This window comes from Rhipicephalus microplus, chromosome X, assembly GCF_043290135.1.
Source record: "Rhipicephalus microplus isolate Deutch F79 chromosome X, USDA_Rmic, whole genome shotgun sequence".
In the NCBI taxonomy this organism is placed as follows: Eukaryota; Metazoa; Arthropoda; class Arachnida; order Ixodida; family Ixodidae; genus Rhipicephalus; species Rhipicephalus microplus.
In genome coordinates, this window is record NC_134710.1 from 443,166,093 (window position 1) to 443,189,203 (window position 23,111).

Genomic DNA, 23,111 nt, shown 5'->3' on the forward strand with positions numbered 1-23,111 from the left:
GAGAGAGAGACAGAAAAAAACGAAGGCTACAAGGTTAACCAGATATTGGCATCTGGTTTGCTACCCAGCACGGGGAGTGGCCAATAGGGGCACGAAAGAGGTGGTAGACAAAAAGAGAAAGAGAAAAAAACTCACGTGCACTCATGAGAAAACGAAAACACACAGAGGAAGGGCATTCTGGTTACAACCGTTCCGAAAGGCCGGTCGATCGCAAAAAGTTTTAGATGCGTGTACCCAGTGGCATAAATAGGGTGGGACACAAATACCCCCGGTGCCAATTAGACGGGGGGGGGGGGGGCTATAGCGCCTTGCGTCCTTTGGAAAGGTTGCCCCTACAGGTTTGACATCAATGGAGGCATGCAACCACACTTTCGCAACACTACTTTCCTCACTTTCTTCTCTCCTGGTACCATCCGTGAAGCTAAAGACTCATTTTACTAATTAAATATTGCTTCTTTCCTTCAGCTAACCAAACACAATCTTTTGAAAGCCTTAGGCTCCTAAGAATCAATGGCTCATATCAGCAAAGAGCCCATAGCTCTTTGCTCGTATCCAAGCCCACGAAAATTAATAAGACAAATAGGTAGATGTAAGCCTGTTTCCGCCTAAGCACGATTTCCATCATGAACATATGCGTGTCCATGAACGTAGACAAAATCTTACTTTCGTGGTTCTGTGTTCGACTTATTTGTGGTCTGGCATCTTGTATTAGTGCACATATATACACATGAACAAATGTAATGATATCAACGCGGTGAGAGATTGAATCTTCCTAACCTCCTTCTAGCTTCGCCACTGAACTTATCGCTTGACATGATTGTTTTCTTCACGTTCAGACAAAACCACTTTGGTTCATCAACACGAATATAACCGTAGTGAAAATTGGAAAGGAGCACCGCCGTGGTGGTATAGTGCCTAAGGTACTCGGCTAATGACCCGCAGATCGCGAGATCAAAATGTGGCTGTGGCGGCTGCATTTTCGATGGAGGCGAAATTGCTGTAGGCCCGTGTGCTCAAATTTGGGCGCACATTAATAAACCCCAGGTGGTCAAAATTTCCCGAGCCCTGCACTTGATAGCAACAAACTGGAAGGACACACACAGATTGGCAAGCAGATCGAAACGTGCCCCGCATTTCTCACAGGCAAATGACCCACAAAACGTACTCCCAGGTACAGATGAACGCGAATAAGCGTCTCAGATATAACTTCGCCCTGGCTGAAAATCACACCCTTTTGGCAAACGGAGGATGTGCAACGATTTAGGTGACGTTCGTGCGTCCGGTACGTACGAGATGTACGATCCTCCTCACTGCAAGAGAAGGGCGGGCGATCGAGCGTACACCCCCTTATTCTCTATACGGGCCAAAATACGCGTGAGAGATGAGAGCTGTCGTGTGCTCACAGCGCCCGCTTGCTGATAATGCTTAAAACACGATCGTTGCCCCCCTTCCGACAAGCCCGTCAACTGCGGCTAGTGGTACATATAAATAGCTTGCCGTTTGCACGTGCAATGAGGTACCAAGCAGTGGTTCATTGGCTAACACCTCACATTCGTGACGCAGAGGTCCCACGTTTGATTCCGTGCGCCATAGTCTCTTTCTCAATTTTTTTCTGTATGCGTTTTCATATATACACAGATACGTGTACATATGCGATGCACGACATCGACATCGACGCCGATGCCAGGGGCAAAATCCAGTTCAAGCCACAGCCGCTTCGACAGTGCCAAATTGTAGGTGATAGCCACATTCGACAACTAAATGAATTGATTGATATATTTGTGGGGTTTAACGTCCCAAAACCACTATATAATTATGAGAGACACCGTAGTGAAGGGCTCCGGAAATTTCGACCACCTGGGGTTTTTCAACCTGCACCTATATCTGAGTACACGGGCCTACAACATTTTCGCCTCCATCGGAAATGCAGCCCCCACAGCCGGCATTCGATCCCGCAACCTGCGGGTCAGCAGCGGAGTACCTTAGCCAATAGACCACCTTGGCAGGGCGACAACTAAATGAAAACAAAAAGTACATATCCTTACATCACTCTACGTACTCTCAATTTTAGCGTTCTCAAAGTTATCGAATTTTACTTCGACGTACTGCAAGGAGCAAGCGAGGTTCACCTAAGTTGCGTACACACACAAAAAACGGTTACTATACACCCGCAATTTCCTGTTCGTACCCAATCATAATGCTTGACGCTCGGTTAACACGAAACTCTGAAAGCAGTATGCGTCTCTAATATCCGAACCTATACGACTCAGCGCAGAAACTAAAAACAAACAAAAAACAATCACGCTTCTTTTGATACACTGAGGGTGTGTCTACGATGGCCACATAATTCGTGCAAAATGCAGCGAGCTGTCTGGCACTGGTATGTCTAACAAACCTTTCAATCTATTCATCGCTCTCGAGATAACGACAACATACCGTGCTCTTATTTGTGCACTGAGGTGAAGCCAACACTTCAAGGTGTGTGCATCATTTTTTTTTATTATATTTTAATTTGAGCTACGTCACTCCACACGTCATGGCGGGACTTTTGAATTCTTCAAAGTTGATATGTCACGAGGTGTCGTTAAGGCAAACTAAACCGCTCGTGTCCCGAAAAGCTGGTTCTGATTAGCGAGTTTGTTATAGGTTATAGTTTGTTAAGGGGTTCGAGTTTTAAAAACTCGCTTACGACAGGTTTCTGTAATATATACATCACATTTATTAACTCTACAGTCAGTTTGGAGAGGTGAGCATCTATGTTCGTTCGTTGTTGAAAGGTCTCTGTCAATGCATTTCGGCCACTGTGTCACCCCGCACCGGCCAGCTTGGTGCAATGCTAGCTGCGACGCCAGGTTGACACAAGCGTGCCGTTGCAAAGCAACCATGCAGCAGATGACGCAGCACACAGACGTGGATGTCAAACACCATCTATGCACATATGTTGTGCTTGTGTAATGTAGGCTGCACTTGCACCTTGAAAAACATGTGAAACTTAAAAAACTTTGTTCCGCGGCTTGCAACGCGCCAGCATTTCTCCAAGCGCTTATAGCGCGGCGTAGTAGCTGCACAACCGCACTGGAGATGCACTATTTGTGAGCAACTCATGCCCCATCACGAACGAATTTCGCACGCAGATAAACTACTATAGTTGAATCCGGCTACAACGAAACTGATGGGGCACGGAAAAAATTTTGCTGACGCGAAAATTTCATTGTAGTGAAACCCATAAATATTGCAGACCTCAACTAGCAAAAAGAAGGGCTTTTATTCCCGAAATTCAAAAAGTGTCGGCTGCCCCACTGTGGTGGTCTAGTGGCTGAGGTACTCGGCTGCTGGCCCGCAAGTCGCGGGTTCGAATCACGACTGCGGCAGCTGCATTTCCGATGGAGGCGGAAATGTGTTAGGCCCGTGTGCTCAGATTTGGGTGCACGTTATAAAACCCCTGGTGGTTGAAATTTCCGGAGCCCTCTACTATGGCGTCTCTCATAATCAAATGATGGTTTTGAGACGTTGAACGCCACATATCAATCAAAAAGTGTCGGCTGCTTTGTTTTCTTTCCCAGCAGCATCATGACGTGATACTCCCACATGCATAGTGACAACAACTTGAAAGGCACACTAATCCCACGGCTTCCATGAACTAACCAAAAAGGGGCATGTTTACACCAGCAGTTGTGCACCGTCAAAAGTTATCTGACAACAACGATATTCAGGCACAGTATAGTAGAGTGGTGAATTACGCCTTATTTAATAGTAATCTTGTAATACACTAGTCATGGACGGCTTATTTTGTTTATGAGGTAGGTGAATAGTGAATCCGACCACTGACAATACTGGCCAAGCATAAAAAAATTGGCAGATCCCACGTACAGTGGGAATTAATGATATGCGAAGCATGAATTAGGAAGGTTGATATGTCACTTTAAAATCACCACAGCACGTTGTTGTGGAAGTAAATTTTGCCGTACAAAACTTCCGAGTCTTGATTATCATGTTTGGGTGTGTCGCTTACATTCGTCATCTATTCGCGTCCCTATTGCCAAATTTAGTATATTTGAAGCTAGCGCAATGTACGCGAGCTTGCTTTGAACGTGGTATATTGTCATGTTCTTCCATGACATGTGTGCCATGATTATCTAGTTTGCACCAGCCATATACGTTCGTCCATAATTGACGTCACGTAACACCAAATTTGGTATAAGTGGAGCTGGCAAAACAGCCGCGAGTGCATCATGAAGGGCCCAATATACTCCGACATGACGTGGACGCGCGCGCACGCAGGGCACAGTGACGCTATTCGTTAGCCAAACGCGAGAACTCCATAGTCTTACTTCAGGCACGACCGACGCCACCAGCGTCCATCGGCACGGCCCGATGGAATTTGATTGATATATGGGATTTACCGTCCTAAAACCACCATATAATTATGAGAGACGCCATAGTAGAGGGCTCCGAAAATTTCGACGACCTGGGGTTCTCTAAGGTACAACGAAATCTGAGCACGCGGGCCTACAACATTTCTGCCTCCATCAGAAATGTAGCCGCTGCAGCAGGGATTCGATCCCGCGAACAGCGGGTCAGCAGCCGAGTACCTTAGCCACTAGACCACCGCGGTGGGGCGCGGCCCGATGGCAACCGGCGCGTTACCTAGACAGCACTGCGTCTGCCTCTTTTTGTGACGAAGGGACACTGGACGCGCTGAAACGCGCATGCGTCAAAGCAACGCACTGCGGTGCGCGCCTGCGAGTATGCGGCACGACCGGCGCCTGGCGTGGCCAGCGAGACGCGACGAAACGAACGCCGGAGCATGCGCCCCGAAACGCATGTTGTGATTATCTTGTATGATGTGTCATTGACCTACCTCATTCGTTCGCGTCACGTAATACCAAATTTGGCACATGTGAATCTAGTGAAATGGCCGCGAGCGCATGATGAGCGTAGCATGTAGTCAGGTTTTGTTACATGACATGCATGTCATTTTTATTATGTTTGCACCAGTCTCATACCTTCGTCATCTATTCACGTCCCGTAATACCAAATTAGTTATAAGTGAAACTAGCGAAACGGCCCCCAGCGCATCATGAACGTGGCATGTAGTCATGTTGTTACATGACATGCATTTCATGATTGTCATGTTTGCACCAGCCACATACCTTTGTCATCAACTCACGTACCGTAATACCAAATTTTGTATATATGACGCTAGCGAAATGGCAGTGAGCACATCATGAGCGTGGAATGTAGTCATGTTGTTACATTACACGCATACCATAATTTTCTTGTTAGGGTCTGTCGCTTTTGTGCACTATGCAATCATGTCATACTATACCAGTTTTGCAAAATGTCATGTTAACGAGACCACAGCAAGCGTAGCAAGACCATGAAATCTATATCATGACATTCTTGACATACATGTCATTACTTTGATGTTATGACTAGTCAAACATGCTCGTCATACAGTCATGTTATGCCGTACCAAGTTTGGTATTGATACTTATATCCAAACGGTAAGGAGAGCTAAAAGTCATAGGCGGCTAGATGGATAGATAGATAGATAGATAGATAGATAGATAGATAGATAGATAGATAGATAGATATAGATAGATAGATAGATAGATAGATAGATAGATAGATAGATAGATACGCCCAAAGTCGCCAAAGTTCGCTAAGAATTGCTTCGCATTTAAAAACCAACAGCATTGGCATTAAAAAAGGCACCGTTTTGCGATTGCGCCCAGCTGCCGCATAGGCAACTGAGCAACTGAAATTCCGCTTTGGCTTGTCTCTAGCTAAGAAACTAACCAGTGGTAAAAGCAGAGCAGCCTCATTGTCATCTCTATTGAGTAATGGTGGCCCCCACGCCGAGTCAACAGAGGCCATTTAAGGTGGTGCCAGCACATTGTTTAGATTTTGTTGACATATTTTTATATTCTAATCTTGTGTAAACATGTTTAGGATCTTGTTCACTGCTCTGCATTACATATCTGGGCCTTAAATCCCATAGCAGAATTTCGTTTAAGCGACTGGAAAAAAAAAGTGTTGATTCGGGTGATATTCATGCATTGATTGTCTCCTCCTAAGGAGTGTTGACGGGTGACAGAATTTTTCGGTACAACAAAAAATTCGTTCAAGCAGTGTTTGTGCTAGCAGGGTTTGACTGTAGCAGTAGTTGGTGCTTTTCAGCTGTTGCAGGAGCGAGTGGCACTAGAGACCGACCACTGTTAAATAAAAACTTCAAATCAAATTACGCAGTACCTAAAGCAACACACAGACAATCATAGAGATGTAACCTAGGAGCTATAGGTTAATTTCAACCAGTTGCACAATCTAAATACTATTATTTTACCCTGTTGCAATGCAATCAAACCGACTGGGAATGGGAGCTGTGACTTCGAATCCGGTACAAAACTTCAACAGACACTAATGTGACTGTGACAAAGGGTAGATCCCAGTGAATTCACTAACGTGCCAAAAGTTACACAATTTTTAGGTTTGCACCAATATTTGCATAAAAGTGAGCATGTTGGTGCATCTGTTGTTGCAAATAGAATGTTAACATTGCCGTTTTTGCACCCTATTCAGGTAATCGTATTTATAATGCATCTTCAAGTAAAATTTTTACTGAAATGCACCAGAAATTGTGCACAGTGAAGCACAAGCTGATGGATTCGAAATAAAGAGTGCAGTACTTACGCTTATGTTGTTGAAAGAAAGAGTACTAGATGCGACAAAACTTTCAGCTGCAAAAAAAAGAATTCGAGAACGGGTATTTACTACAAAGCCTGGTGAATCTGCCAATACCGAATGAATAGGAACACAAAGACAGCAAAGCCAACATTAAAAAAAACTAAACTGAACACGGTATACTATATGTACGAGGCACAGTGCACAAAAAAAACAGACAAAACAAGAGGCCGTAAATTTGCCAAATTTCAGTGCATTTTACTAATGAAAAGGCCAACCATTTCTGTAATTCTGAAAATAAAATTTTTACCTACGCAGAGAAACACTAAATATCACATAAAACTAAATATCTACCCTGGAACTATTGGCCGTGAACTGATAACTCCCCATCAATAAGGTGAAGTAATGATTGGCATACCCATGCGCCAATATTCAGTCTTCCAGACAAAGGTTACTTCAAATGTTTCCGTATGCAACAAGGAAAAGGGTTGGATGGCAGAGCAGGCTTCTCTGCTGTCCGTGCCCCTTTTATTTTTAAAGACTCTCTTGGGAACCTTCGGCGAAAAAAGTTTGGTCTGTCTGTCTGTACATTTGTCTGTTTGTCTGCCCTAAGGATACCTCAAACGGCACCAAACGGTCTACCCCATCCGCAGCGCTCACCAATGTTGCCAAGGTTAGCATTCATAGTTGTGCGATTGTCAATTAAAAAAGCAAATAAAGCGCACATCTGAGGCGCCATAACAACATGTCTATGTTTGCATGTCTGCCTTCATACTAGAAGAGCACACACAAGTAACTCCAAGGACTGTAGCGTTTAACGCGCTGCGCTGACAGTACAACGCAATGCTCGAGAAGGTGTTTCCAACGCTTCGCTACAGCGACACGGTTGTGGCACCTTCCCGTCGCTTTGATTTCTACACCTGTGGTGCTATTATGTAAAAATTCCAAATCCGGACAAAGGCGGTCTCTTCCATTGAGTCGCACGCGATTGGCCCATACAAGCTGTGACGAATGCTGTGACGTTATGAGTGACGTGGACTGGGGTGTCACGTGACTCTTTTTTTACGGTTTTCGGAGAAAGGCGATGGAACGGTCGGAGAGACTGTCCGAAAGCAACCGGAGGGATTGAAATGGCTGCAAGGTGGCCTGGATTGGATTGAAATGGAAAAAAAAGCGCGACTTTTCGGCACCGGGGCACTTAGACAACATGGCGTTTCCCACTGACATGGTACTTCGCCTTGCCTGTGCGGTAGCTTCAACCGAGCAGAGGCGACAACGCGAGGTAAAAGATGCATTTGAAGAGTTCAGCGAAGAAGAGTTCCGGCAATGTTTTCGTCTGTCCAAACGAACAGTGCGTAGCTTGTGCGACGAACTTGACCCTATCATCGGATGCCAGCGAGCCAGTGGCCTTTCCACAGAGAGAAAGGTGTTGTGCGCGCTGCGATTTTTCGCCACCGGTAGCTTCCAGCTGAGCATTGGTCGCGAGGAACACATCGGCATGTCTCAGCTGGCGGTGAGAAACACCATCCACGAGGTGACGGAGGCGATTATTACCGTGGCTGCCAGAAAAAGGGTGGTGGACTTCCCATTGACCACAGCTGCCAAGGATGAGGCGAAGGCGGAGTTTGCACGACGTGGTTGCATCCCAGGCGTGCTGGCGTGTGTCGACGGCACGTTGGTCGCCATTCGCAAGCCAGAGGGATACAGCCTGGCCGACACGGCGAGTTTCATGTCCAGAAAGGGCTATTATGCCCTGAACGTCATGATCGTAAGTACCGTTCGGATCCTTTCTTACTCGCCCATCGGAGTAGCTGTTCAGTTTTGACGTCGGAGCTGGGAAAAGTACCAATTCAAAGAATAAGGGAGAACATGCGGATAAACGGGTGCGTGCTAGTTGGTGGCTCTCATGGCCTCGGTTATCATAAGTGGCAAGTGTTTGTGTAAGTGAGCCAGTTGTCGTATTTTTTGTCTTCGTTCTGGCATGCATGCGCAATGAAGTTGAGCATTTTGAAGGTAATAAGAATATGGGCTGCAGTCGTAGCAGAATTATACACACGATAGGGAAGTATTTCAAACACGAAAGTACTTATAACCACAATTGCATAGGCTAGCTGTGGTATGTACGAGTGTTCTTTCCCAATAGCATGGCGTAGGTTTTCATTTATCGATCATTCAGTGGAAGTCCTAGCCATGTGTACAGGGGAATGGTCATTGCCCCCTTCCCTCCTCAGTTGCTACACCCTGTCCCTGTGTTCCCCTCTAGGTGAAACTGCATGTACCAATGACTGTACTAGTATGCATTGTTTCCGGCTTATGTGTAGAAAGAAGGGGTTTGTTTGGAGCATAGATGCAGTACTATTTTGTATCACTCATTACAGGTGTGCAACGCACGGCTGCGCATCCTTGTCGTGGACCCACGATTCCCAGGTTCGTGCCACGACTCCTGGGTTTGGGAACACAACCCTTTGCGTTCACGCCTAGCTGCACAGCTGCAGCCTGGCGAATATCTGCTTGGTAAGTATTAATGTGAACTAACTGGGGTAGAGCACTCAGCCGCCATTTAACTATTGCAGGAGACTCAGGGTATCCCCTCGAGCCATGGCTCCTCGTTCCAGTTCCTGGCAGTCACCCCGGCAACACCTCCGAAGGCCGATTCAACAAGGAGCACGCATCCATGCGCAATGTTGTGGAAAGATGTATCGGAGTGTTGAAGAGCAAGTTCCGCTGCTTGCAGCACTTTCGAACGATGCTCTACAACCCCGATCGAGCAGGGCGAATTATTTATGCCTGCGCTGCTCTCCACAACATTGCATTGGACGCGGGGGACTGGACCTTGGATGAGTATGTTGGGGACATGCCACCAGTTGAGGATGACGATAAGGAGCCAGGAGAGAGCCATGTGCTCACACCCCGCAACGTGCTGCTCAGAGGACAGCAGCAGCGCAGCGCTGTCGTGGGCCTTTTTTGAAGTGCACAGGAACGCGGTAAGCTGTCATATCACACACATAATTTATTCATACTAATTCCAGTGCACCCAGGCAAGACAGGGCTGTGTTTGCCACAACACAAAGTACTTACTCGTGCTTCAACATTATGCATGGTGGCAATAGAAAAATGCTGCATTTTTTTTTAAATGTCACATGAATTAGGCAACGGAAACACCCTTTTCTATATCAGTGATCACAGCCACAACAGACTAGATTGGATCAAGCGCATATGAGGGGCACCCTGTGCTGACTGTTGCCATCAAAAGATTGTGGGAACAATGCAGCAACGTCACACAACTTCTTTCACGAAAACGCATAAAAATTGCAGTTACATTAAAAACATGTTGCAAGAACGCATGATACGTATGTCCGTCTCTTCTCATAGTCATTGACTGCAAGCATTCAATTGTACACATTTAGGCTTGCCGAGCACAATGCCGTGCCGGCTTTTTGTTCATTGTCCTCAACATTGTATAAATATTTAAATAATATTTCATTTGATTTGAATTCCCGACTACAGTTATACTGCAATGCTACAAAATACGTAAATCGAAGCAGCAAATAACATGTGGGTTGTTTTAATGACACACGGCATGAATATTTGGCTCAGCAATCTCGCTGCTCCCAAAGCATACCACGTTCAAAATTAATTCCTGCAATGAGTAATTTACAATGAAAACAGTCGCTGGAATGTTGCTGTGATGATGACCCTTTTCATTAGTGAAACTGTGCAACATACCCACTTGCTAGTTTAGTGATCTCAAAAAAGACTTGGTTGTAGTTGTACCTTAGCCTCATTGCGCTGAAATGACAATATCACAGTGTAAGCAATTTTCGGCAGGTAAACATGCTTCATAAAGAATGCAGCGAGCTGCGAAACAGTGTGAGGCTAAAAAATATCACAGTCCAACACTATGTGGTAATGCTGCATAAAAAGCGCAGTGAGCTAGAAAACAGTGAGGCAACACAAATATCACAGTGCTAAAAACATTCACAAAAAATGTCAACTATACGCTCTTGGTCTTTGTGTGGATGACTAGACACCTTTAAGATGGTGGGGGGAGGGGGGAGACGCTGCCTCACGAGTAGGTCGAACATAAATTGAGAAACGCATATATCGAACATCAAAAAAGATGAAAGACACGTGAAGAAAAAAACGCTGTACTCCTTGTACAAAGTAAATGCTAACTTAAAGGTAGTATAAACCAATAATGCATGATAAACATTTAAAACATTAAAAACATGATGTAAAACTTAAAATAAACGCATATATCGAACATCAAAATAGATGAAAGACATGTGAAGAAAAAAATGCTGTACTCCTTGTACAAAGTAAATGCTAACTTAAAGGTAGTAATATGTATTAAATGTAAAAAACAACGTATGAAATGGTACGCTGACTGCAACACGTAAACATATAAAAACTAATAAACCAATAATGCATGATAAACATTAAAAACATGATGCAAAACTTAAAATAAACGCATATATCGAACATCAAAATAGATAACTATGTATCTCTTTCCCGCAGAGGGCCCTCAGCCACGGCCCGCTCCTGTGCTGCGGCCGCCCGCTCCTGTGCTGCGGCCGCCCGCTCCTGTGCTGCGGCCGCCCGTTCCAGTGCTGCTACCATACGCCGCGCCAGAGAAGTTAAGTGCAAGGCTGATCTTCTGATCCCCCGCACCTCCTGCAGTGAATCATCATGGTGGAAATGTTTGCATGAGCTGCTGAAGAACTCTCGACCATCTCGTGGCTCGAAGCTGCTGCTGCGGAAAATTGCAACGTGAACAACAATTTCCCCTCAGTTGAAAATTCATTGGCCTGGTTGCATCCTTTGAAAGTGTGAAGCTTCGTGTACAAGCTATGCCCTCTTCGTTTGGATCAACAAACAATTGCTGGAACTACTCTTCATTCATCTCCTCAAATGCATCTCTTACAATCAAACAGCCCTTTTCAGGGCTAACCAACCTTTTGCCCGGCAGTTTATCATTGCAGATGTCAGATACCGTGCCCTCAATACAATGCATGTTTCTTATTTACAGCCCAAGTTGGTTTCAGTCATCATAACAGAGCATCAAAAATGTTCACACCCTTTACGTAAAATTTAAACAAACGGTCTACTCACATCAAGCAACTTCTCAGTCAGCTCGAGGCTCTGGTCGCACTGGGAAGACACCCGCAACAAGGTGTCGGTGCGCCGTGGCCTCTGTTGACGGCGAGGCCGCACAGGAGGCTGAGGCACTGCAAACATGCAGCATTTTCGTCACCGCATGCTGTGGTAGGCTATAAGTCTATGGCCATGTTGTGGATAATTGGGCAATTCGAATAACATACGAGAGGTTATTTTCTCAAAACACTTTGATGATCAATAACTTACCCGGTGCAGCGGGGCCGCTTTCCAGGTAACTTGGGGGGGCTTCTGTGGAGTAAAAAATAAAAGTTCACGAACTGGGCGCACATACGTCCTATAATCAATAAAACACTAAGTTCTCAAATGCTTACGTGTGGCTGTGTCACTGTCAGCTGCTGCAGCCGCTTCAGTGGCTTCCACCTCGACCTCCATTGCAGGAGCGGGAACATCCGCCTGCTGGAAAGTGTCGTGGGCATAATCTTTCAGAAAAAGGGTATTCGTTACTCTGGCTATTTTACAACCTTACCTACTAAACATCTGCGGAAACGTTCTGCAGCTATTCAGTGGTCAATGATATCAAGTATTACCATTTTAGTGCATGCACTTGCCCGCAGGCATTTCGTGTCTGTTTGATAAATAAATACGCCTTTTACTGCAAGGGCTGCAAAGCGAGATTTCAGTTGACAAACCTACCTGCTTTTGAATTCTTTTTCCTGCACTATCTTACTGTTCAACAAGGTTCCCCTAAAGGCACCCCTTACAAAATGGGCAAACTCTGTCATGGCACCGCTCAGGAACCCGTGATACTGCGGCGGCAGAGTGCTTACCTGTTGATATTCGAGGGAACCGAAGACGCCACCGAAGCGTGCCAACCCGGTGAGTTGCAACACGCGACCCCGGAAGCCTGGCAGACGACCCCCTCCAGTGCCCCTGGAAATATACACCAATGTCAAAGAACAAATCGCCCGCACATTCAACGGTCACTCACGTTTGTGCCTCTTTGATGGCGGCGGCGTCACGGCGGGCCTCGTGCACCTGCCTGCGCCACCAAGCCTGCCAGTCATCCGCGCTTTTCTGCGCAGGGCCTTCAAGGTTCAGCGCGTCGCTGAGCTCTTGCCACAGCCGCCGCCGGTCGGCGACCGTGACGCCATGCTGCAGCTCAATGGCTTTCGCCGCGAGCTGCGGATGTTCGCTCATAAAGGCGAGCACCAGCGCGCGCTGACCCTCGGAAACGCGGATGAGCCGCTGCTGCTGGTGGCTAGCGGTGCCGTTGCCCTCCGCCATGACTGCGCTCGACCGAGCCAACGACTTCGAAAGTTGCGCCGTTTAGTAGTGGAGTTTTGAAAACAGTAACTGCTTGAAACAAAGTTGTACCTAGCGCCACCACAAATCGTCCCGCTAAATTTAGCGTTGTTTAGAACAATAACAGAAAAAATATGTTTGGATTGTATTGTATTCCTTATTAAACAATTGAAAACTAGTGCCAACACATTTTAATAGTGCGCAATAATAGTCAAACACTTTTGAACATGTTACAAACACTTTTCACTTTGCTATACGGCCCCCAAGTCAACGTCAAAATGATGACGCAAGCCTCCATTTCCCTCATTGGCTGTTCACTTCCTCTCGTCCTCGCGACCGCTGCAGACCGCCCATTTTTTGACGTCACCGACAGACCTCCTCCGTCCGGATTTGGAATTTTTACATAATTGCGCCACTTATCACCTCCCCGACTGGCGCACATCTTTCTCCGCCGCAGACGTCTTTGTTTTTGAAGATAACTGTCAGATGGCGCTCGTGCCTAACGTGCCTAGATGCGCTTGTTCACTTCCAATACACGCTCGAGGCACTCTAACGCAGCGACTTCAGCATACCAGTTGCCGATTTTCTCGTGCAGAACATCAAATAAACGTTTTGTTCACTCTCTCTCTGGACAGAAGACTGCCGTCTTTCGACGAATTTATAGTGCAACATGTAGAACTTTTTTTGTGCAGTCGTACTAACTTTCCCTAAATGCTGCACTTATTCGGATGTTTCTCTTTATTTACTCCTGCCCTCCCCCCCTTTTTTTTCTAAGAAACCTACTTTGCCCGAAAAGAGAGGTGCACTGACCACTCCTCGTAATGACATGCCAAAGTGTTGTCACATCCACTATTCGCATTTTTATGAAACACATGTATTTTTTTGTAGGAGAACTACCCTATCTGTCAATTGTGGTAGATGTTTGCGCAGCAGAGTACTATTTCATAGACGAAATAACCCTTGCCAACGAACCATTGTGTTTTGACAGAGGCACAAGCCTGAAAGAGTTTACAATGGGCAGAAAAATATATATTACGTCCAGTTGCGATTTGTTCAGGTTACATGAAAGCTTGTAGATGCGTGAATAACCGCACAGTGTCTCTCTTTTAATGCAAAAGCCTTCAGTGCATCACTAAAGAAGAAAGACTGAGCGTCAACATTGGCAGTGTCCCACTGCTTAGGTATCAACACGATTGATGCAAAAAATAATCGTCACGATATCACCTTGTGATATCATCGTGATATAAAAGATTCCCAAATTTTGAAACATTGTCGCCTGGTCATAGGTTGGTTTATAACGGAGGGAGTGAAAAAAACGTCCATCTATGATGCACCGCAACACCATGACGCACTTTTGCATATGACCATCAAATGCCTCGCCACAGCGTCTACCCAACGTACTTATTGCTCGTCCGTCCTTAAAGATGGAGCACTCTATACCCGGCGACAACTTTCTGTGGCAGCACGGCCAAGGCTACGTGGCCGTGCCTATGCACATGTGCTACTGCGCCAAGTAGTCCGACCGCTTCGACGGGTGTTTCGGTTTCAATTTCACCAGCGCAGTCCGCGTCTCGCAGTCCGCGTCGGCTCGCGTTTGCTCGCGTTTCGCTCCAGGAAACGCGAGTCGCATCTTTGGGAACTCGAGAGCAATTTTTAATAATATTGTGACGTGATTTACTGACGCGTGGACCCAGGTTGCTGGGTGAATGATACATTCAATTATTCATGTAATGGTTACACAAATGCACGTACCGCTTAATCCGGAAGACACTGCGCTCGCTAACACCAGTGAGCTCGCTGACTTTCCGACATGCGGCTCTCACAGACAGCTGCGGGTCGCTTTTCCTTACTTGCGTGTAAACGTTGTACGCCAACTTCTTGGCCTGTACGGACAGCTTTTGATTTGACAACGCCTGGTACGGCTGCGCAGCTGGTGGACTCGCGGCACGCGGCGGTGTTTCCTCCGTAAGCGACGTTGACGAGCTGTAACCGGCGGACGCCATCTTTGACAGTGAGGAATCCAATGAGGTAAAAAGGCGACGGAAGCCAAAAAACCCCAAAAAAACCTGAGAGAGCGTGAAACGAAATTTTTTCTGCTGCGCAACGTTTTTATTCACTAATTAAAAAATAAATCCGCGAAAAATGTAAGTGACGAATGGTAAAATCTTAGTTACCCAGAACAGTATACAAACGTTTTCGTTGAGGGACTACATGCTGTGGGGCAGTAAGACAAGCGTGCTTCGGCTCCGTAGCCTTGGCTGTGCTGCCACAGAAAGTTGTCGCCGGGTATACTGCCATAACTTTCACCTAGAGAGACCATCTCTGCTTCTTGTTGCTCCAAAGCACCTCCGCTTAGATGTTCTTCACACGCTTCATGAGCTTCCAATGGCCTATCACCTTCGTAATTTGCACACTTACGACCAGATCTACCAACGCTTCTATTGGCGAGGCTTGCACGCTTCGTATAAAGATACTGGACAGCGCCGCAAAATACCATTGACGCTTGCTGCTGGGTGCCTTCAGTTCCATTACATTCTAGGAGAACCATTTTTTCGCATTGGCTTAGACCGACTTGGCCAGTTTCTCCTGTCTTCCTCTGAAAACAGGTGGATAGCTATGGCCACAGATTGCAGTCTAAGAAAAAATTGACTATTCAGGGAGTAGTTCTGCTACACAATAGTAATCGTCCTCTCACTTGCTCGCATTTTCTTTCTTGAAAACCCGGTGCTGGCCACATTCCTGTCGGGATTGTTAAGCTACACTGATAACGCGTGCGCCATTTGTGACCGCAAACTACTGAACCGTAGTGATAGCACACGGAAAGTACACGAATTAGATGAAAATTATTGTTGTGTAGCAGAAACACTCCCCGAATACTCGTACATTTTTAGAGTGTTTGCCTTGGGCTAGGCCATCACACGAGCTCTTCCAACAAGCCTTGCCACAGATGTCGTCGACTTCGTTCTACATGGCGTGATTTCGCAACGTGCAGCTCAACGGCAGATGCCTACAGATCATGGCTGCACATTTCTCTGAAATGTCATAGCCGACAATCTGCAGTCATGTGAAACGAGGCAAAAGCTTACTACACCATATCATATGCAGACAAATGGCCTCATTGAGCACTTACAGACATGCATTCGAAGTATAGTTCTTCCAACCACTCCGACTGTGACCTTTTTGCCAGACATCACGTTTGGGCACAATTCTTTGTACCCCGACACTGCCAGTTACTCTCCATTTACTCTGATGCTTAGATGCTTCGCCAACAACCACCGTTGCCCTTGGACACCATCATCTCATTTCTAAACGTAACAACCAACGCACATGCCCTTGAAGCTATCCCCTTGGCTGCCCATGCACTTGAAACAGTCCGTACTCAGCTTCTGACTTCTCAAGAAAACCAACGGCGTTCGTACGATCAAGGCACCGAGACTTGCACTTTTTGCTCGATTCTTTTATCCTGTTGTCATCTCTAACCCATCAAGGTGGAATGTTGGAGGAACTGCTGTCTCCATACATCGGTCCTTCGCGCACTTACTCCTCTAACTTAGAAGATTGCTCCTGTGTCATCACCGCACTCATCTGCCCCACAGACCAGTGATACTTCACATGTCACACGCTTGAAGCTCTACCACTCGCCTAGTGACGTTGAAATCTAGACGCGCCGAAACAGTGCTTTTACTGCTGGGGAGGTTACATGCAATTTGCCAGCCTTTTGAACCACGCTTTTGTCTGCTCGACCAAACGAAACATCTCTTCCTCCTCAAACTCTGAGCTGGACCAGTCATCCCTGCAACCACTTTTGTAGATATATCATCAACAATCCTCCTGGTGTTGTCAGTACTAACATAAGACTATTCGCACACAATTGTATAATCTATCACGAAATAAGTTCACCTGAAGATCACGAGATATTGAATCATGTGCGGAAATAAATACCAGAATCATGTTATTGATGAGTGACTTTCAACGTCAGCAAATCAGCGGTCCTTTGCCTAACTAGAAAACTAAACGTCTCTCTATACTCATACACAGCCGACAACACTCTGTTAACTGTTATTGAATACAAATATCTCGGTGTGATACCATCATATAATCTCAGGTAGAACTCCCAAGATAATGTTAGAACATCAGAAACATTAAAGAATATTTTTTCAAAGGCGACTGCGACATGCAACTTCGGAAATTTAACTACTCGCCTATACAAAATTTGTGCGAGCTGTTCTAGATTATGCTAATGTAGCCTGGATTTCATACACCAAAAAACTAGTTAAAGCAATAGAGAGTAGTGCAGAAAAAAGCAATCTACTTTATTTTTATAGACTATAGTCAAACTGCCTCACCACCTCATCTATTCAACACAGTTTGGCTACTAATCCAACAAAATTGTACTAAACTAGCTCGTCTGAAAGGAATATACCAGCTGATGCATTACTTACTGTCCATAGATAGCGCACTACCTGTCCAAATCACTAACAAGACACACTCATCATAAGCACACTCAAACACTACAAAGCTTGGGCTTTAGTACCTGATGTTCAGATTTCCATTTTTTCCACTTGCAACCTCAGAATAAATTGACCTACCCTCTCATATTATTCATAGTCTCACGCTATAAACTTTCCTACAATCGTTTGAGTCTCACTTATTCGTCTCACAAGTATAAATTTTTTGCTTTATTTCATTATGTTGTAAATACCTCCATTGATTTTTAAAGGTTTGATTTTAGCAGTTTACATTACCTCCTTTTCGTAGTTTGTGAAAAAATGTATTTATATATAATAAAAACTGTAACCAGTTACAATTTTTTCATGTTTTGTATCTTGGTTTTCGATTTTGTAGCGTCGAGAGTGTAGTGTTTGCCTGCTTTTCATAGAGTCACTTTTTTATGTATATGGTATGTATTGTATTCGGTTGCCCTTCCTCCTATGCCCCTTCTTGGAATCTGCAGAATTAAAAATAAATAAATATTTTGTAAATAGACTACAGACTAGTCTACAAATTTGTCCATTCTTGTAACATTATGAGAAAGCTGGTTAGGCAACCAGTCACTTTTTGTCGTCATCCGTTATGCTAGTCTGGGTTCTCCGCTCCCATATTCATTCAGGGCTACCTGGATGTACGTTGTTGCTATTCCTCTCGATCGACATTGATTTGGGGCAAATCATATGGGGCAACGATCTCCGGTTACAGTGACAGCACCAGCAAGATCTTCCCAACAATTTATGGGCTGTACCTAGCACATCGAGAACGAACCACCTCCTCCACGTTAAGCCGCTGTTACGCTGGCTCAAGATCTGTCATGGTGTGCCTTCAAGCTATTGACACAAGAGGCAGATCTATAAAAATAAAACCTGGCTGCCACAGCTAGAGTAACGAGATCAGCAACTTATTGCAGCTGTCTCTGTCGGAGTTCAGCCACAGTCACAAGAAATTGAGCATCGTACCACATATAGGAGAACATGAAGTTTTGCATTCGACACATGCATGCAGCCATCTTGGGTTGTTAAACAAGTGTCTTGTTTTTCTAGATTGCGACGATAAACGAAAACATGAAATGGCGAATATACTAACTTGGCTATTTTTATACATGCACTTCTACCACAGAACAGTTATTTACTTGGCACAGATAGAAAATTGCACAGATAACAGCTCCATTGACAGCTTTTCAAATAGTTACTGCGCTTGTGCGAGCAAGATTGTTGTCTACAAAAAGAGCCTTGACCAACAGACTTTTCCCATTCACGGCGAATCACTGGATGCACTGTAACAATACCTGTCTTTTTTTTCGTATCTTTTTTTCTCTTTGCCCACAAGGAATCTTACAATTAGGTGTCATTCATGCAGTATCTTTTGAGCGGACTTTGTGGTTTTGCCCCACTTTTGCTAGAGTGCAAAGAGGTGCACGTTCTCAGAGCTAAAAAATAATTCTTGGAATGTCAGGTCTTGGGGAAAGCATTCTTGCAAGAATTATGTACAGGTGTCTTCAAATGGTACGCAAGGGGTGCTCATTATTTGGTTGTGCCACTATGGTGGAAGAGCTATCAGCAAAATAGTCTACAGAATGACAAGTTTTTATAGTACTCAGTTGGTTGAGGGCCGAGCTATTTTAAACTCACCGCAGATGTCATTTGGAATGGCCCGATCTCCGTGAATTCTCCCTGATGGCGAAAACGGTGAAGCTTCACTGCATGTCTGCGGGAAGGATGGCCGACTGTGGTGGCTTCTGGGCCTGTCTGGGTTGATGCTGTTCAATGCACTTGTATGCGCAGACATGCCTGATTCTTCTCTGCAATGACAAAAAGAGATTGTAGTCATTAGAACAAATTCACGTTTTTAGCAAAGCAGCAGGAGTCAAGTTCTAGAGTGTTGTGTACTTAAGCAATGACAACTACGAAGCCCGCTGTGTAACAGCTAGGGCTGGGGTGACTCTGGAACAATTTTGACAGCCTGGATTTTTTAAAACTACAACTATACAAATTTGTACGGGTTTTTTTTGCCCTTCACCCCTTCTTTAAATCTAACAATCCTAGCCAAGAAATAAAGCCATAGCCCCATGCCCAGCAGTCGTCCTCATCAACCTAATTATGAATATTACAGGGTGTTGCTGTGTCACTTATACACGCTCTTACTTGAAATATAAAATTTTTCACAACCGTTGCAATATATATACACCATCTAAAGCAGTCTTGTTTTTAATCTGCAATTTTAGTACAATTGCCTCGTAATCTGAAGAAGCTTATGTTGACACATTGGTGCAAACAGTCAGCAACTGCCATTTTGCCCTGAATACAAGTATATCAAAAGGGAGCCAAGGAAGTACTACCACCACTCCGTGTCTAGTATTGGTAAGGACTACTTCCTGAATGATTAATTGTGCTCTTTTATATATTTGCCCTTGTAACCCCCTAAGCTACCGTTTGCATCATTTGTTTAAACTAAAATGGGTGAAAACGAAGGTCAGCAGCTTTTACCAGTCTAAAAAAAGAGCCTTTTACTGCGGTCCATTGGTTGATTTTCGTGCATGAGTCACGAACAAGAGACATTGGTGCAAGCTTCAACCACTCACATGCAGCGACCACAAGTGTTTATCTTTTTTTTCTTTCTTGGAAAGGGTATAGGATCACGGCTCATGCTGATGCGTGTGAACAACACTTTCCAGGCTGCCTTCAAAAGTGAATTTTTCCGTGACAGGCAGCTTTCAACTGCCATGCATGAGAGTTTGCTCGAAAAAGTTTGTACGAGTATGAATGAGGCTCAGGTACGAACATTAGTGCAAACTGTGCCAGCCTTACTTTCTTTCTTAACACAGCCCAGAGTTCGACAACCTGTGGCTCGTGGGGCAGTATTATACAGCCCTCAGCGCATCCTAAGAACTCTCCCTCTTTAGTGGGATTTGGAACTCAAGTGGGGTTTCCGTACTGTATATGTAAATTACAACCTCGTGGCATGCGTCGTGACAATAAGCATGAATTTTCTTCCAGTTATTTAAATAAAGGTCCAATCGGTGACTTTTTTTTTCTCTTTGCTACGAAGCGACTCTCCCGCCCCCAACCTTCGAATTAGCCGTGCCGCATCGACAGCCGGCTTCTTTCAGTCCGGTTCTCCCTCCTAAAAGCGTGCCGACCTATGAAATAGCCAATCACCCGGTAGCCAGCTGACAAAATCAACATATATGACTTTCTATTGTAGAATAACAAGCCTCACATAAAACATTAGCAAAATACCCACCAATATTAGAGTAATTTGATGTGATCCTGAAATTTGTACGTCAAATAAGTTCACTTTAGATGTTCTAAAAGGTGTAATTTACGATGTTGCAAAAGCTAAAGAAGAGATTCGGCCTTGTCGATAAGATAAGAAGGGATATCTAGCGCAAAGTGACATAAGAACGACAAGAGAGGGTATGGAATGCATGCTAATTCAGTGCACCGAAATGCTCCTGCGCTCATCCGAACTTTCCAAGTTGGTCCAGTAGTTGAGTAGTTGAGTTGCTATTGGTCCAGTAGTTAAGTCATTAGGTTATTTCAGCAGTTTGCTTTTCTTTTTAACAGTTAGCATCACTTTGGTTCCCATCCTACCTATAAAGAATGCGAGGAACCCCATAGTCTACAAAAAGCATTATTTATGGTGACTTTGTGTCCATCTCAACCTATTAGAATCTTTAAGGCGGGCTTCAACAGTATTTCAAACAAATACACTTGTATGCCCAGTCTTGTTATATTTGGCTAAGAAAAAAATTCAGGTACCCTTGTCCTATCCGAAAGGGGGGCCGAGTGGGGCTTTCCATCAATGCGCCTACTGTACTATTTTTCTTTATACTATTGCGTAACACAGTTCTCTGTCATAACTGTTTCTTTTCTCTCTGGCGGAAATGAGATTTTTAAGCACTTCGCAGCACAGCACTTTAGTTGCTGAAGGCAACGACGACCACAATGCATTCATAATTCCACAACAATGCAACGTGATAAGGTTAAGTGACAAACCACCGTGATGAAAGATCAGATTTCCAGATCAGAAACAGTTGATCACCAGCATTTTCACTATTTGAGAGCATCAATTATCAAACATTAGTGAGTAAAACGCGCAGGTGACCAGCGCATCTTCAAGCACCACACTGTTGTACACTCCCTCGTACCGATTTTCCCAAAGCAACAATGGCACTGAAATATGCGACTTATAAAAGTTTTCTTAACACTACACCAGCAGTCTTGCCTACCGCAAAGCGCCATGAACACTGAGCCATTCAGGTATATTCTCCTAGCACTGCTACATCATTAGTGATGTTAAAATAAGTGACGATGTTCTGACTACGGACAAAAGCAGGAAAAATGCGCAAAAGCACATCCAACTCACAATTCCAGCTGGACGTCTTTGTACGAGGATCCACCATGACGTGCGGGATCCCCCATGACGTGCGGGGTTCCATGACGTGCAGGTTTCACTATCTGTATGAGTCCATCTCGCTTGATGATCGTGCCCGCAGCTATCTCACTACTTTCCGTCTCGCTACCCAAATGGCACGGAGGAAGGTTTGTTATGCTGTGTATGGTCGTCACGAACCACTTGGCCCGTGCGGTCGTCTTCTTGTTCGGGTCAGCGTCGAATCTAATCTTGTCCCCGACGGCCAATATCTCTGGCAGAGCGGGCACCGCCGTCCTGAGGTGCTGTGCAATTCGCTCTGCGTGAAAAAATGCACACTCATTTTCCTTTTCTAGTTTGATAAACCCGAACTCATCTTTCAGAGTCTCTATAACACCAGTCCGGTTCACGAGTGATGTTAACGCTGAAGTTTGCGGCGCCGGTGACGACAAATCGGACGGAGTAGCGACATTCCCGCCCTTAATACGCGTCACCCTGCTGGCGCGAAATTTGGACTTGGAGTCGTTGGGGCTCGCCTCCGCGTCTAAAACGACACCTTCCCCGAGCTGAAGGCCAGATGAGAGAAGACTTGAATGTAGTCCATTTTCAAACGAGTGCAAGCTAAAGTAAACACATGTGTTTACCGGGTGCTGAACCGAAGCGAAGCCGTACGTATCGAACAAACGATAAACCTTTCCCTTGACACCTGTCAGGGACGTAGTCTTGTCCTTGCTTCCACCCGCAAACGACGATGCTCCCGTCGGCTTGCCGGAACTCTCCGATTTCGTAAGGTGAACCTGATCGTGGTTGCGAATCAGGAAAAGTTCGGGAAACTGCTCAAGCACCCGGCGGATGGAGTTGGTATCATGCGGATACGTGTTTCGGATTTCGACGGGAAGCTGGGAGAGGTGGCCGGTCAACTTTTGGATGGAGATGCCTGGGTTAGACTCAACTCGCTTGCGGAGGAACTCCTTGAGCTCCTCGCGTGACTTGCTAATTCCGTTGTTCATGCTTCTCCGGGGTGTATGAAGCACACTCTAATGTGCTGCAAAGGAAGACGACACAGTGTCAAACATTCCAAAAAACCTTTTCTCGGTGAACTTGTTATTGACATAATGAAACATTGAAAAAAATACTTCGCT

At 45.2% G+C, this 23,111-nt stretch overlaps 1 protein-coding gene across 3 annotated transcripts in view; it reads right to left on the reverse strand.

The window, feature by feature from the left end:
• The window catches only part of LOC119185505 (uncharacterized), a 34,613-nt gene that overhangs the window by 5,887 nt on the left and 5,615 nt on the right, over window positions 1-23,111 (reverse strand). The window contains exons 2-8 of one of the 3 annotated variants that reach the window (XM_075880560.1): window positions 21,964-23,014; window positions 19,227-19,396; window positions 12,630-12,732; window positions 12,174-12,258; window positions 12,049-12,090; window positions 11,797-11,912; window positions 11,219-11,358 (exon numbers count right to left, since the gene is read on the reverse strand). In XM_075880560.1, the coding sequence (XP_075736675.1) occupies window positions 11,814-11,912; window positions 12,049-12,090; window positions 12,174-12,258; window positions 12,630-12,732; window positions 19,227-19,396; window positions 21,964-22,979 (1,515 nt within the window). In that variant the 5' untranslated portion in view covers window positions 22,980-23,014 and the 3' untranslated portion in view covers window positions 11,219-11,358; window positions 11,797-11,813. Of the gene's footprint in view, window positions 1-6,693; window positions 6,741-9,674; window positions 11,359-11,796; window positions 11,913-12,048; window positions 12,091-12,173; window positions 12,259-12,629; window positions 12,733-12,790; window positions 13,195-19,226; window positions 19,397-21,963; window positions 23,015-23,111 lie in introns of those variants that run through there. The other 2 variants (XM_075880562.1, XM_075880561.1) reach the window with 2 other exon arrangements.